Genomic DNA, 15,982 nt, shown 5'->3' with positions numbered 1-15,982 from the left:
GCTCATTTGCATAAGAATTTAGTTGAGTGTCTGACAAACATTGGAATTCCTCTTGAACTGTTTCATATTGATGACATAATGAAAAAGACTGAAAAGCGCAGTGATGGCATGAATGATGTGTTCTAATCAAGTATTCGGAAGATTATTTTTCACATTGTTTCAGGTTCTTCCTCCTGGCATAGATTTTACCCTGCCATCACCTACCATAGGACTGCCCGTTCAGCAGCCAGTAGACCCACCATGGATACCCCACTTCAAGGCAAAGATTGAGGAAGTCACAGTTAATCAAGACCAGACTGTAAGTACAAATATTGATGCATTACATTGTGTAATACTGTAAAATCACGAGGGTGACTACATCTTATGGTTGCCTTCATCTTGATGTTTTCTGAGTAGACAGTTTTGCTGTTAGTTTTATATCATGAAGATATATTGTAGTTTTACCAGCAAACTCTAACGGTATTCTTGTTTTATAATTATATACAATGTGGGACAAAATCATTATGAGTACGTCAGACAGTCTCCCCTTTCATTTTGTGAAACATCAATTGGAATACCACTATTTAAAGTGCCAATTACCAATACAATGTATTTAATTGGAAAAAATTAAATACTGATAGAAGGATATGTTTAAAAAATAATAGGGATACTTTGGCTGTTGAACAAAGAAATTTTGTCTGCTTTGATCAAGTAGTGCATAGGGGTGGTAGGGTAAGGGATGTTGACAGAGGATATTTTATCTGTATGCCAAAGTGGTAGGCTGTTATTTTATCTGACCCTATTTCTAAAGCCATCCCTAAGCAACTGTCTGTTTCTTGATATGATATGATGCTGTAACTATACAGTTTCAAATATGTCTGATAAAGATTTAAAAATTATTGGTAGATTAACATTCTTCATGAAATGTTGCTTACATTTGGCAAAGTTAACATTCTTCATGAAAAGTTGCTTACATTGAGTAAGGTTAACATTCTTCATGAAAAGTTGCTTACATTGAGTAAGGTTAACATTCTTCATGAAAAGTTGCTTACATTGAGTAAGGTTAACATTCTTCATGAAAAGTTGCTTTCATTTGGCAATGTTAACATTTTTCGTGAAAAATTGATTACATTTGGCAAGGTTAACATTCTTCATTAAAAATTGATTACATAATTATTGCAAGGTTATAATTCTCCATGAAAAGTTGCTGAATATTTGGCATAGTTTAACCTAAAGGTTCTTAATAAATGATTATAGAAATCTGTGGTTACTGCCACAACCACAAGGCGTAAACAGCAACAGGAAATGATCAGAAGAGCTCTTCAGCGTGAGGAGGAGAGAAAGAGGATTGGACGAGAGACCTTTCCCATGACAACAGTGTCTGTCACACAGCTTGCGTCAGAACCGTCGTTGCAACATGCTGGCGAGGATCATGAGGAAGGTAGGAATTTATTTAGGAAACACGAAATATCTTGTGTAAGACAATACAAAGGATATGTATTTGAAAATTATTATAAGAAAAAAAATGTCCTAGAATTTGAAATGATATATGTTGTAATTAGAATGAATAGTTTTTATAGATACAATTTTGGCCTTTTTGATGTGCTAAAGTACTAAATTCAAAGAAGTATCAAAATTTTTTGTACATTAATTAAATTTTAGATATTATTGTAACTATAAGTATTCAAGTAAATACATGTGAATAGGGCTGTCCTCAATGTGAAATTTACCTAAGTACTGGAAGAAAAACAACCAAGATTTATTCACAATGTAGCATTCAATTTCTGAAACCGTATGTTTCTATTTATAAAAGTCAATCTGATAGTTTATGGACAGCTCCAAATTGTATTTTTGTTCATATCTGTTAATTTGGTGTTGGTAATATGTTATTTTTTCTACATGTAGCATTGTGGTGACCTGTTGCCTATATATAGCATTTTGATGACCTTGACATTGTCATGACCTTTGACCTGTATTTTAGCTGCATGTCTAGAAGCAGAGTGCTTGCATGGAACCCTGTGATCAAATGGTATTGCTTAGTTTATAGTATTATAATAGTATCTTAAAATATCACAACCTGTTCGTTCACCTTAGAATTTTGATATTTTTTTCCAGTTTCAGCTACTGCAATTTCATTAGCATGGAAAAATGTTTGTCATAGCCCAAACTGGAAAACTGTTTAAACCAGAGAACTGTTGATTTCTGTCAATTTGTTGATATGCTCTAAAAATTCAATCTTGATGTCTACTTTTAATGAAAGAACATCAGGTAATCTATTAAAATACCAGCGTCTTAATATCATATCTGTGATGTTGAAGTAAGTTTTACCTGTTACACTTGACCAAGCTTGATTCAAGAATATTTCCTGTGCTCATTGACATATTTTGGGGGGTATAAAAGTAATGATGGATTGAAAGAATTTTGATTTAATGAAAATATTAATCATTGGAAAAGATTGAATAAACAGTTGAAAACTGAACAACAATGAATGTACAAATATACTTGAATATGTTAAGTTACAGCACACATAATTACATTTCTCTTGCTCCTTTACGTTTTTTAATGAATTTTTGTAGTTTTGTTTTTATGCTTTTAAATGCAAATAAAAGTTTAGATTTTTGTCACTTGCAGGTTTGATCTTATTAAGTTGCACTTACATGTATGGCATTTGATATTTTTGTTTTTCGGTTAGTTTTTTTTTTTCCAAATGCAGAATTTAGAATTTTATGTGCTTTCTGTGTGTTTTTTGTCTTGTGTGAAAAATTTGTTTTACATGTTTATGGTGATAAATTTTATAAAATGTAATAAGAACTCATTTTGCTAGGCCTTATTTCATATCATTATAGATTTCTAGAATTAAAGCAGTGTATTATGATTTTTTAGTACAGTTATAGCTTGGAGAGACCTCACAGATTATCTAAGAATTTGTCTTGTGATAATACCTTCGAGTTACCTTGACTGTCTGGGTTATATGAAGGGTTAAATGATGTGGTGGGTTGATTTTGTAGTTTTTATGTGGCATTAAATCTGACAAGATGCTGACTTGACTATTCATTACTTCTGAGTAAACAGTAACCCGGCACTTTTCCTAAATGCATGTAAGTGACTTTTAAGCTTTTAAAAGTTATCAGTAAAGATGATTATGAGTACACTAGGCATATTTCTGTCATCATCTGTTACTCTGACATAATGGTAGGGGGAGCCGGCAATGTTACCTATATGCAAGATCTATTATTGTTTGTCTTAGTTATGGAATGGTGTGGGTTTTGTATCTGCAGGAAAGTATGTTACATTTCATGTATGACTTCCTTGTATCAGAGGGATTAGAGACATAGGTTTGCTGAAATTCTGTCCTGTGTGTTTATGTATATGGTGGTGGAACTAGTTGCTCCAAAAACATACCTACTTACTGATTGATAATGAAAATTGTCTGTGTAAAGCTATATATGCTGCACACACTACAGTTGCTGCCAGTATATAAATTTTGTAGTTTTTTCTTGATAATGAATGCAGTTGCTGATAAAATTTGTACACAGAAACTGCAGCTCACTGGTCACTGGCATAACTTGGGACAGTCAAAGCAACTTATGTTATGGTGTCGTGGATAAACCAGGTTTATGCAGATTTTTTCACTCCTCAATTTTCTGGTGAAATATTAAGCCTTTTGGAATACCCTGGTTGTACTGAAAGCTCTCTGCATCTATATACTTTCACAGATAATCTTTATAAATTAATCAGGCAAGTACTATTGGAATTATGAATAAAAATGTTACTTTGATCAATTGAAATTATAGTTCTGTATTTACTAATTTATATTTTAAAAATTTGGACCGGTTGTTTACATTGCTGAATTCATGGAGAATGTTATAATGAACAAAAAAGCCCACTCGTCACAATTTCAATGTAAGCACTTTCAAATCGGTTTTGCACTCATAACTTGTTTAGTTAAGTTTTTTATCAGTCTGTTTTAGTTTCATAGTATTTTTTATACAAATAACATTTATTGACTTGACACAGTTTATTTTAGCTTTACTTAGCCATAGAATGCTTTAACCAAATTATTTTTTAGAGCACTACTAATGATTTGATTACCGGTACATTTAAGGATATTGAGAAAAAATACTAGTTTGTATAATTGATGCTAGACACTGGAATACATAAAAGCAGTGGTTCCATCACTCTGAGATTTGAATCATTCTGAAATTAGTTATCTGTAATCTTATATCGAAATCTTGGTGGATAGGGATGAATGTAAGAAAAGCTTTGTTATATTTTATCATAATTTATGTATCAGAAAGGTCACTTCCATTTAAATCTTGCTGAAAATGAAAGAGTAAGGCATGTTGAAGCCAGTTATAGATGTAACAGTTTCATCCAATTTTTACTTTAACATGACTTGACGTCAGCCTTACATTATCACTCTATATACTAGAAGCTAGAGTTTTTCAAATAGTTGAGCATTAAAACTTCTGTCATTGCCCATGCTTTGTAATTTACCTAAGGTTTGCTAGATGTTTTTAGCTGTAGAGATTGGACTTTTTCATTAAACTTTTAGATGTGGCATAAGAAAAGTGCTTAGTTAATGATAAATAACATTGTAGAAAAAAGTGATCTGCATGACATTGTCATTTAATTGATATATCTGTATAGAAAAACAAGTATGCATGTACTTCTACTCTAGCTTTGCAAGAGGAGATAAATTTGGCAGCACGTCGCGTGTCTTTTGCTCCAATGAATCGTAACAATGTGACTAGCCGAAGCATGTCGTGGAGGACCAGCAGTATGCATTGGGCACGACTAACAACCTTCGAAGGTACACCAGTGTATCAATAAATTCATCACATTTCAGATAATGTTTTTTAATGCCACAGTTCCAGCAAAGAATTTCAGTATATTGTTGAATGGGTTCAACAAAGAATGGATTTTCATTTGATATTTGAGCCGCACCATGAGAAAACCAACATAGTGCGTTTGCAACCAGCATGGATCTAGACCAGCCTGCGCATCCATGCAGTCTGGTCAGGATCCATGCTGTTCGCTTTCAAACCCTATTGAAATTAGAGAAACCGTTAGCAAACAGCATGGATCCTGACCAGACTGCGCGGATGCTCAGGCTGGTCTGGATCCATGCTGGTCGCAAAGCCACTATGTTGGTTTTCTCATGGCGTGGCTCATTTATACTTGTGTATTATGAATTTGATTTTGAAGGATATAGCAGGGTGCTAACCTTGCAATGATGTTGTGAAGGTAGAGATTAACTCTTAGCCTGCTAATTTTATAAAATGGACTGGTCCATCATTCAATTTGGGCAATATCATTTATTATTCAAAGGGGTGTTCACTGAAAATTTACTAACTGAATAGCGAACAGTGCAGACCATGATCAGCCTGCACAGATGTGCAGGCTGATCTTTGTATGCACTGGTTCGCAAAGGCAGAATCACTTGCTGCCAGCAGGCTAAAGGTTAATTAGAAATGCTAGTTTCCCGCATCTGGCTAGAAAATGGTCATAATTTTCACCAATTATAACTTAAACGTTGTGTTTGAAAAATAGCAATAAATATATAAAGCTAGCATTTCTGATTTCTATTAAAGTCTTTACAAAACTGAAACATTCAGGCTTCATTTGATGTTGATTTGAGAAATTATGCATGTAGAATGTGCATTTTCTCTCCTATATACTTGACGAACAATAGTGACAATGGTATACCAGGAAATTTCAATGTGATTTGTTCATCGTGTTTGTCCATGTTTTATTACTTGTCTGATTGAATGTCCTGTCCAGTTATTCATTGAACTTTTGTCATTGCAGTGTATATTTTAGGTGGTATTGTGAACTTTTCAATATTTTTTTGCAGCTCGTACAAGTACTGCTTGAGATTTTCGTGCAATTTACCTCCTTCCTACCTCCATCCTGTTCTGACCTTTAACCTTTACCATGTGTACTTGCATTATTTAGCACCCTGCTATATTGAGCTAACCTCTACATTGTATCAGCGTCTGTAAAAATCCATTTTAACCGTATCCATTTCTCTATATCTAAATTGTCATTATATATTTGATAGATATAATTATATGTATTTCCAAACCTTGTGTTCATGTTAATCTTGTTTAACAATCAATCTTCATGTAAAAAAATATTGTATAAGGATTTGTATTCACATTGCTTTAACTTGTACACTGAAATGTGCTAGAATTCATTGTTTCTAGCAGAAAAAATGAAATTCATTGATCATTTCCAATGACTTTTTTTCACAAAAAAAGACACTTTTTTTAAAACCTTTTACAGCAATAAAAAAAAGTGGAAAATGACTTGAGGATGTAGAATTCCAGTTATGTGCTTTTCAGCGGCAGAACATTGTGAATACATTTCCTTACATTTTTCTGTGGCTATATAATCAAGTGTGTGACCACTATGATTTCAAGGTATAGAATGCATAAATTCCAGTAGTAGTGAAGTATGACTATATAACTCTGTGACTGTATAACAAGTGTGTTTCACTGTATGTAATTAACTCACTCACTTTAAAGTCTGGATATTGTCATAGTGGGACAACCAATCAAATGTTGTTTTAAGTTTCAATGCATCTAATGCTGTTGGGTTTGAGATTTATTGTGTTTAGTGTGCGACACATGCAGTATCTCTCCCCACCCTTTTAAATTACTTTATCTTATCCAAAGGCCAGACTACTGGTGTAATTACACATGATAATGCATTGTGAACAGTAGTCCAACCCAGGGTTCAAGCTAGCCCAGAAAAATTCAGAGAAGTAACTTCTCCCTCCAATCCAGCGAAAATAGGGAGAAGATTTCTCATAAAAGGGAGAAGTGAGGCTTTGGGTCAAAATAGTCATTAATTACACCATATATTACCATTTTGATGGTACAACACAAAGAACCTGTGTAACAAGTCCGTTTCTTTTTCACAAATGAATTTGTAAGACTTACTTTTCTAATTGTACAGATTTACAGTGACCTGTTTCTGTCATCGTTTGTTTCTTAAGATTTTGATGAGAGATCGCTGGCATGGCTTCTCTTCAAAGCTGGTGTCTGTCTGCTGCATTATTTGTAATTTTTTTCGTTTTCTTCCGTGTTCTTCTGAAGTACTGGATCTTTAGTGTAACAAGAAAATAATGTCAGATATATCACATCAATTGAGCTGTGCCATGAGAAAACCAACATAGTGCATTTGCGATGCGCAGGCTGGTCTGGATCCATGCTGTTCGCTTTCAAAGCCTATTGCAATTAGAGAAACTGTTAGAGGACAGGATGGATCCTGACCAGACTACGGGGATGTGCAGGCTGGTCTGGATCCATGTTGGATGCAAATGCACTATGGTGGTTTTCTCATTGTGCGGCTCAAATATACTATCCTCCGGTTAATATGAAATGTTTAAGTTTTATGGTACTGCGTATAGGTGACGAGGAGCGCCAGGAACATGGACATCATGTGCAGTTAGCTCAGACTTTCTTCCCATCATCCATCTGTGCTATTGTATTACCCATAATACATCTGCTCGAGGATGGAGAGGTTAGCGACGATGGTGTAGCAGGTATGTGTTTGTCTCACGAACACACTTTTTAAGTGCTGTGTTGTGGCTTTAAAAAACACCCCGTACAAGTTATGAAAAAAAAAAAAGGTACACAATATGTTGTAATGATGCCTGAACAGAATATATATAAATCAAAAGAGCTGTATTGGAGAAAGATGTTCATTATTTATACACTGTCAGTTTGTAATTAACTGCAGACATATAGGTGCTAATGTGCAAGGCTTTCCACTTGAAAAAAGGTTGTAAAATGTTGCTAGTAAAAGCAGAACAGCAAATTCTTTCTACATTGATATATACTTTGTGTGATAGGGATGGGGTATTAATAGAGTAATTCCACCAACCCTAATCCCCACCCTTCAACTCACAGGTTATTGGAATACATTAAATATTAAGCACAGTTTTTTCTGCAATACTCCTAGGTGCTGCAAAAAGTCCTCTAAGAAATATGCTATCAAGAAATCAGTAGATCATATTGCATTAAGAATTTTTATGCCTCCGGCATTTACTGATGCAGGAGGCATATAGTGATTGCCCTGTCCGTTCGTCCGTCCGTACGAGGTTAACCAAATGGGACCGTTTCGTCTAGCATCAATACTCCTTACTAGAATGACTTGATACTAATGCAGATGTAACCTGTGACCATTCCTCATCTTCAGACATAACCTGACCTCAGTTTGACCTTGACCTTGACCTCGTTTTTGACTTAGGTTGCTTTGTATGGGCCATCTCTTGGTTAACCAAATGGGACCGTTTCGTCTAGCATCAATACCCCTTACTAGAATGACTTGATACTAATGCAGATGTAACCTGTGACCATTCCTCATCTTCAAACATCACCTGACCTCAGTTTGACCTTGACCGTGACCTCGTTTTGGACTTAGGTTGCTTTGTATCGACAAGGATGCCACCGGGGGCATCAAGCGTTTATTGAACGCAGCTTCTTGTTTAACACATGAATAACAATGTGGAATCTCTTTTCCTTTAGTATGTGAAGTAGCAGAGAAGATTATCTGGAACTGTCTAGTAGAAGATCCAGTGCTGTTTATGAGACATTTCTTGGAGAAACTCACACACAAAGATAAACATGTAAGATTTCCAATGTTACATTTCTTCAGACACAAAACAAACTCCAAATTCAGTATTTTTTAAACTCAAAACTAGCAGTACAGAATTATTTAAACCGTGTATGTACCTGAATGACACAGATTATTTACTGGTTTTAAAAAGTTAATCCAAAATTTTTTAAAGTACATTTTAAATCAAAGCCTTGAGATGTCTGGTGGTTGCGGGTTTTGCTAGAGTCATTTTCATTTTAAATGCCAATCTATAAATATACAAGTATAAGAAACAAATACTAATGTTCCTCATATCTAAGATAAACCCTGCCTGACCTTACATGAACAGCTGGAAGTCAGTGATGTAACCATGGGCTGGAATACCTAATCATTGACAGATCTTATATAATCTAAATGGCCAGTGTGAATGGATAGAGGATGAATAAGAACTGCTTGATCATTGATAATTCATCCGCATTGTTCATGAATGGGACTACTTTGTGTAGCACATGAACAAATTCCTTTGGATGTGATTTGGAATCAAATAAAGATGCTACATGATTGTCAGAAATACACTTAACTTGGTAGTGGGATAAACCCACAACCAAAAATCATATTTACATAAGTTGAACTACACTTTTTGTACCTGTTTCATGTTCAACACGTATTACAGGAAGAGTTACTGTTCCTGTTGCGAAAACTTGTCATGTACTACAGAGAGTTACCTTCCCAAATGGCTCATTCCCTGTTCAACTATCTGGTAAGTATAGGTGTAATACCAACATTAAGTGTACTAGGGTAGTTATATAGCGGTTTCAGGTAGTACAGTCAAACTTTGTTTGCTCAAACTGGATGAAACCTGCAAAATTTCTTCGAGTTATCAGTACTTAAGCCATTGGACAAAGCACATTATACAGGGGCCTGACTGAGTTTAAGCGAGGGGCGGTGGTCAAATTTAATACGAGTTCAAGTCAGCAAAGTTTGACTGAAGTAGAGAAATATGCATATAAAAATGCGGTATCCATATTTTAAACATTTAAAAACTAATTGTTACTTACCTATGATACAACTGGAACAAATGGAATCAAAATGGATAAATATTTGGGGTAAACAAGTATTATGCAGTTTCAAAATATCTTGTTCAAACTTTTCTTAGAAATTTATTGAACTTTCTTGAAAATTTTACTGTTCTGTAATCAAGATTATGTATACACAACAGTCAGATTTATGTATTTTTACAGATTGGGTACGTGATGTTTTATGTTAGAACACCGCAGACATACGGACAGGAAGCCATAGCTGGTGCCCTTGCATTACTTTGGCAGGTAATACACCCTTGATTTTAGGCTTATCACTGTCAAAAATCTTCTGCAGTTCAAATGATGGCGCATGACCTTAAGGGGTTGCCAGAGATTAAAACAGAAAAATATTTAATGTCTTCTCGTGAACCACTTGATGGATTTTCACCAAACATTGTCTGTTATGTCCTTATAAGAGAAACCCTTAAATTCAATTAGACGGTTCTGCTTGGCTTCTTATTTGAGCTAAAAATAGATAAATCTTTTAAACAACTTATTCTCATGAACCTCTGGGATCGTTAGAGCTAAAAATACAGAAACACCTTTACACATCTTTTTCTGATGAACCTTTGGTTAGAACATCTCCAAACTTTGTCTGTAGCATCTTTGTATAGTCCTCTTTCAGAGTGTTTTCTTGTTCACTAATATAAGAAGCTTGCTTAATGCAAAACACAGAAGATCAGAGATCTAAAGTAACACAATATCTGTATCTTCACTTCTGATGGATGCTTTAGCATCTGCATTGATGTACAGCAAATGGTAATACAGCAGAAGATAACCAAAACATTCCTATCAACTCTACTGCTTTCTTTTAATGCAAGACTTGGGGAAAACTATTAAAAATGAGTTGCTCACAGATATTTGAATGTGATTTCTTTGTCGATACAGATAGTGCCTAGTGTTGAGGGAATTTACTTCAAAGATCTGAAACAGACTCTGAAAAAGGAACAGTGTGATGTAAGTCTGTTTGATACTTTCTTTTATTTCCTCTTGAGGGCTGTGATAGTTTCAGATTTTGAGAATTCATATGATTGTAACTGAAAGATGTAAGATAAGTTTGCCATGAAAAAGTATTTTTTTATTCATTTAGCTGATAGCTGTTACACACAAAATCAGAATTGCATTTTGAGTTTATACAGTGAATTTTTCACATATTTAAAAGCTGTTGCTTTTAATTATTCATTTATGTGCCGGTACAGATTTCATGGGAGACTTTGGTTTAAGAATGATAAATGATTCAATAAGACGTATTGGCAATGATTTGAGAATAAGTGAGAAAGAAATTCCTCCAGCTCTGCTCTGATGAAATACCTTACATGGTAATTTTAGTATCTTCTTAATATATTCTTAGTAATGTGCCTTTATTGATTTACAGCCAAACATTATGATATCTGCCAATGTTCCCAGTGCCAAGAAGATTATTGTACATGGACCAGATCTGACAAGTATACCATCACAGTTCCCTGTTCATGAGGTAAGCTGTACATTGAATACAGTGAAACTTCATCCTTAAACTCAACAGGACCAGCAAAATGTGTGTGAGTTATCGGTAGTTTGAGCAATTGCACAAAATGTAGAGCACAAGATTTCAATTCAAAAAGGTGAAAGTTCAAGTCTCTAGAAATGTGCTGTCTGTGATGATTGAGTGAAAACAACACATGTAAGATCTTTTGTCCTCGAATTGTAATGTTCATGTGGGAAATTTGTCAGCTACATACAGAACACTGGTTAAAGCTGGAAAGCAAACTAGGAACATTAGATGGGTTAACTCAGTAACTGATAACCATACTGAAACAATGCTTATCAACAGCTTCAGGCCCAATAAAACAAACCAATAAAATAAATTTCATTAACATTTACTAGGGTCTTTATACAATGATTACAGCTTAATCTCTATATAAACTTCGAATTCAGGACACCCAGTTCAATGTGATCCACCAAGACAGTTTGGATTTCTTCAACATACCTGAGGATGAACAGAATTCTTACTTCCTGGTTGATACCAAATCAAGTAAGAATATATTCTACAATTTAACATCTCTTATTGACACCTCCTAGGAACAATTCTTTCATACAGAGACAAATAGTTTCTTTACCATCAGACAAAATTCATAGTAAAATTGCTAGATACCTTTCATACCAAGATCTTTATTATCATTTTGAAGTTTTGAAACATTTATGAAATTTGCTTCAAGAAAAAACGTTTCACCAGTTATAATGTTGTACTTCTCTTCATAACAAGGACACAATTTAAGTTGAGAATTTTAAAAGCCTGGTTATATGGTTGCATAGTTTGTTAATGATTGTTTACATTCCTATTTAGTAATAAGATTTTTCTTGCTGAAATTTTTAACTTGTGTTTGGAAATTTATGTTCTTAATATTTCTTGTTGTGAAAGTAAAATTTGTAGTTTATCACATAGAACTCAGTAATTGCCTAACATTTCAGACCAAATCCACAACATGAACTCGTATGTGAGAGACTTCTACTTCTTCCGACGTAACTTTTACCCTCAGTTGAGTCTCGTACACATGGATCCTGAAGAGGCACAGGAAAACCTACAGAAACAAGCATTCTTACTGAAGTTTGGAGAGATAGGGAAAGTTCTGTTTACAGTGTCTGTGCTGCAGAGTACAAGTTCTCATCAGGTAAGTTTATCAATTTTACAAATGGAAAAATTCAGTATTCAGTTCATAAAAAGTTAAGGAATCTGATGTAATGGATAAGGAACTGACTTAACTTGGAGGTAGAGAGTTTAAACCCCACCAGGATCATTATCTTGCCTCGCTGTGTAATCATGGTCTAGGTTTATCACAAGAATAGGAAGAAAGAGTGATTTGATAAACAAGCTTTCTTCAATATTAAGCTAAAATGATTTAATTAAAAAAAAATTGAGATTTTTCGAAATGCCAAATGATAATGCTGCTTTAGACACAAGTAGACTTTGTTTCAAGCATAGAATACTTCCATGTCTGAAAGCCATCCAGCTGGCTACAGGTCACTGGTTCTACTTGTGTTACTTCCCATGGCTGAAATAATATCTGAAGTGGCATCTTGGGTCTTCCTCTACCTTTAAAAAGCTAGAAAACAACCAGGAGATGAAATTGTGATGGTGTGGCTTAAAACTAACAATATTTCTGTGTCCGATTGATTTGTGTATTTTGTATCATGCTGACTGCTAAATAGTTATAATCTTCTGTCTAAAAAAAGAAAAATTCATACAACTTCTCTGTTATTGAAGAGGGAAGGTTTGGAGAACATATAGGATTCTGTAGCAGGTAGAGTTAGTGTGACAATTGCTTATTTAAGAGTACACTTTCACCCCCTATTTCTTGCTTTCACCATATTTCAGTTGGCTGAAACACAGACAGGATTGTGCCCTTGATGTTTAATGCATACTTCTGTATGTGAACACACTTGAACTGACAGATGCATACATTTTTAGCTCACCTGAGCCAAAGGCTCATGGTGAGCTTTTGTGACTGCTCAATGTCTGTTGTCCGTCTTTTGTTGTGTATCGTGTGTCCGTCAACATTTTCTAAAAAAATCTTCTTGAAAACCACTTGGCAGAATTACACCAAACTTCACAGGAATGATCCTTGGGTGGCCCCCTTTCAGAATTTTTCAAAGAATTGAATTCCATGCAGAACTGTGGTTGCCAAGGCAACCGAAAGGAAAAACTAAAAATCTTCTTGTCAAAAACCACAGGGCCTAGGGCTTTGATATCTGGTGTGTTGCATCATCTAGTGGTCCTCTACCAAATTTTTTCAAATTATCCCCCTAGGGTCAAATATGGCCCCGCCCCGGAGGTCACATGGTTTATATAGACTTATATAGGGAAAACTTTGAAAATCTTGTACAAAACCACATGGCATAGGGCTTTGATATTTGGTATGAAGCATCATCTAGTGGTCCTCTACAAAGATTGTTCAAGTTATCCCCCTAGGGTCAAATATGGCCCCGCCCCGGGAGTCACATGGTTTATATAGACTTATATAGGGAAAACTTTGAAAATCTTCTTGTATAAAACCACATGGCCTAGGGCTTTGATATTTGGTATGTAGCATCATCTAGTGGTCCTCTACCAAGATGTTCAAATTTTCCCCCTAGGGTGAAATATGGCCCCGCTCTGGGGGTCCCAAGTTTTACATAGACTTATATAGGAAAAAAAGTTTAAAAATCTTCTTGTCTGAAACCATTACACTTAGACCTTTGATATTTGGTTTGTTGCATTGTCTTATGGTCCTACCAAAATTATTCAAATTGTACCCCTTGGGTGAAAAGAGGCCCTGCCCTGTGGGTCCCAAGTTTTATATAGCCTTATATAGGAAAAAGCTTTAAAAATCTTCTTGTCTGAAACCATACTACCAAGGCTTTTGATATTTGGTATGATGCATTGTCTAGTAGTCCTCTACCAAAATTGTTCAAATTATGCCCCTGGGGTTAAAAGAGGCCCCGCCCTGGGGTCACTTAATTATTATATGGGTTATATAGGAAAAATACTTAAAAACTCATCTGATCCTTTTTCCAAGACTGTTTAATTATAATTACCTGATGACCCCAAGTAATATGATGTCACTTGACTGTAACCTTGACCTACTGACCTACTTTCCTGTTTTTTTTAAGATACAGCCTCGAAATTTTGATGACATACACAGTTTTGCACACACAAATCGTAAAACTGACCTACGGACTTTCTTAATATTTTATCATCAGTTTGACATTTGAAACATGTAGCTCATATTACTCAGGTGAGCGATCCAGGGTCATCATGACCCTCTTGTTTGTAGTGTGTTACCCATTTGATGCTAACAGGATTTACCTCTTGCTGATAAGATTGATCAGATGGTTCAGACCAGTGAAGCATTGTATTTCACTAACAGCCAATGATGTGCAATTTATTTTCTATGTGTAATGAAGAGTTGTTCTGTTAAGAAAGTCAAAGCTTTAGACCTCTCCAATCTTGCACTTTCATCACCCAAGTCATCACCCAGGTTACTGTTACTCCTTCCTCACTTTACAAACACCTTATACATCACTGTTCACACTCCTGTATCCATCATTGTCAACCATGTCATCATTATCATCTTCATCATCACTTGAATCATTGTCATCATCTTAATAGGATTTAGCTTTATCGTTTTCAAAGTATCATAGGGTTGTTTTGCAGCTGAAAATCTTAATGAGAAAACACTTTTTATCAGAAAATACTTTTGAGTTATTGGTCTTTTTTAACTGAACATTGTGAGTCTTTAAAGTTCAAAGAAATTTTAGATTTGATTTAGAACTTCATTTAGATTTTTCCTGGACTCTTCTGAAGTTTTTTTTTTTTGGTCAAACAAAATTGCATATTGCTAAACATGTATATCAGTATATTATTATGGTTCTTGTTTGTTTATACAGCTACAGAATCACATCAGTTTCCTACATGAAGAATTGGTAAAGCTGCCCTCATTCCCGAGGAAAGCTCTAGATGCTGAGTTTAGTTTGTATGATGGTAGCCTTGGAAAGGTTAGGTTCTTTATAATTATTATGTACCAAAGTGGAAACATTTTTAAGATCTATACATTCACAAATTCTGTCAGACATAATGAAGATCACATTTGACCGCAGGGCCCTCTGGTTGAGTGGTTAAGGTCGCTGACTTCAAAACATTTACCCCTCACTGATGAAGGTTCGAGCCTCACTCGCGGAACTGAAATCATTATGTGAGGAAACCATATACCCGCTCATGATGAAATAATCAGGGCGTCAAGTTACCTATATTTACCTATATTTTCCTATATTTTAGCCCTCTACCTATAATAACCTATAAAATCCTATATTTTGCCAAAATACCTATAAATACCTATAATCTGGAAATTTTGTGGTAAGCAAGGAATACAAAGGTCATTCAGACCATTAAAAAAGAAGTAATTCTATGATAATTGAGTTTATAAATATGCTGTTACCTTTTAGGCATTGAAATTTGTATTCCTTTCAGGCGTAGCGACCCTGCCCAGCCCAGCTTTAGGAAAGCTTTAAGTAATGGAAGTTCTTTTTTCAATTGGAATATTTTCCATTTCTTAAAGCTTTCATGTATAAAAATATGAATAGGAAATGCACATGTTTTTATTTTGTTTTCAGAATAAACAAGCCTTAATGTTTCATAATTAAGCCTCATAATGCCTGCTAATAAGAGTCAGATTCGAGATAGGTGGCTATCAGAAGTAGATGGCAATGGACATGAACTGAAATTATGGTGTGTGAGGACTTCAGTATTGTTAATCAGCTTAGTGATGAAGATATTGTCTTGGGAGAAGCACGACAGGAAATAT

General features: G+C 34.9%; 1 protein-coding gene across 1 annotated transcript in view; it reads left to right on the top strand.

Annotated features, from left to right (window-relative positions):
• The window catches only part of LOC128553768 (protein unc-80 homolog), a 31,410-nt gene extending 15,721 nt beyond the window's left edge, over positions 1–15,689 (top strand). The window contains exons 17-28 of the mRNA XM_053534946.1: positions 164–298; positions 1,237–1,420; positions 7,397–7,531; positions 8,517–8,617; positions 9,260–9,346; positions 9,828–9,911; positions 10,554–10,622; positions 11,041–11,139; positions 11,580–11,676; positions 12,114–12,313; positions 15,069–15,176; positions 15,624–15,689. Coding sequence (XP_053390921.1) covers positions 164–298; positions 1,237–1,420; positions 7,397–7,531; positions 8,517–8,617; positions 9,260–9,346; positions 9,828–9,911; positions 10,554–10,622; positions 11,041–11,139; positions 11,580–11,676; positions 12,114–12,313; positions 15,069–15,176; positions 15,624–15,689 — 1,365 coding nt within the window. The remainder of the gene's footprint in view (positions 1–163; positions 299–1,236; positions 1,421–7,396; positions 7,532–8,516; positions 8,618–9,259; positions 9,347–9,827; positions 9,912–10,553; positions 10,623–11,040; positions 11,140–11,579; positions 11,677–12,113; positions 12,314–15,068; positions 15,177–15,623) is intronic.
• The last annotated feature ends 293 nt before the right edge of the window (positions 15,690–15,982 follow it).

Source organism: Mercenaria mercenaria, unplaced genomic scaffold (genome assembly GCF_021730395.1).
Source record: "Mercenaria mercenaria strain notata unplaced genomic scaffold, MADL_Memer_1 contig_4294, whole genome shotgun sequence".
Classification (NCBI taxonomy): Eukaryota; Metazoa; Mollusca; class Bivalvia; order Venerida; family Veneridae; genus Mercenaria; species Mercenaria mercenaria.
This window is presented reverse-complemented; position numbering and strand designations above follow the sequence as displayed.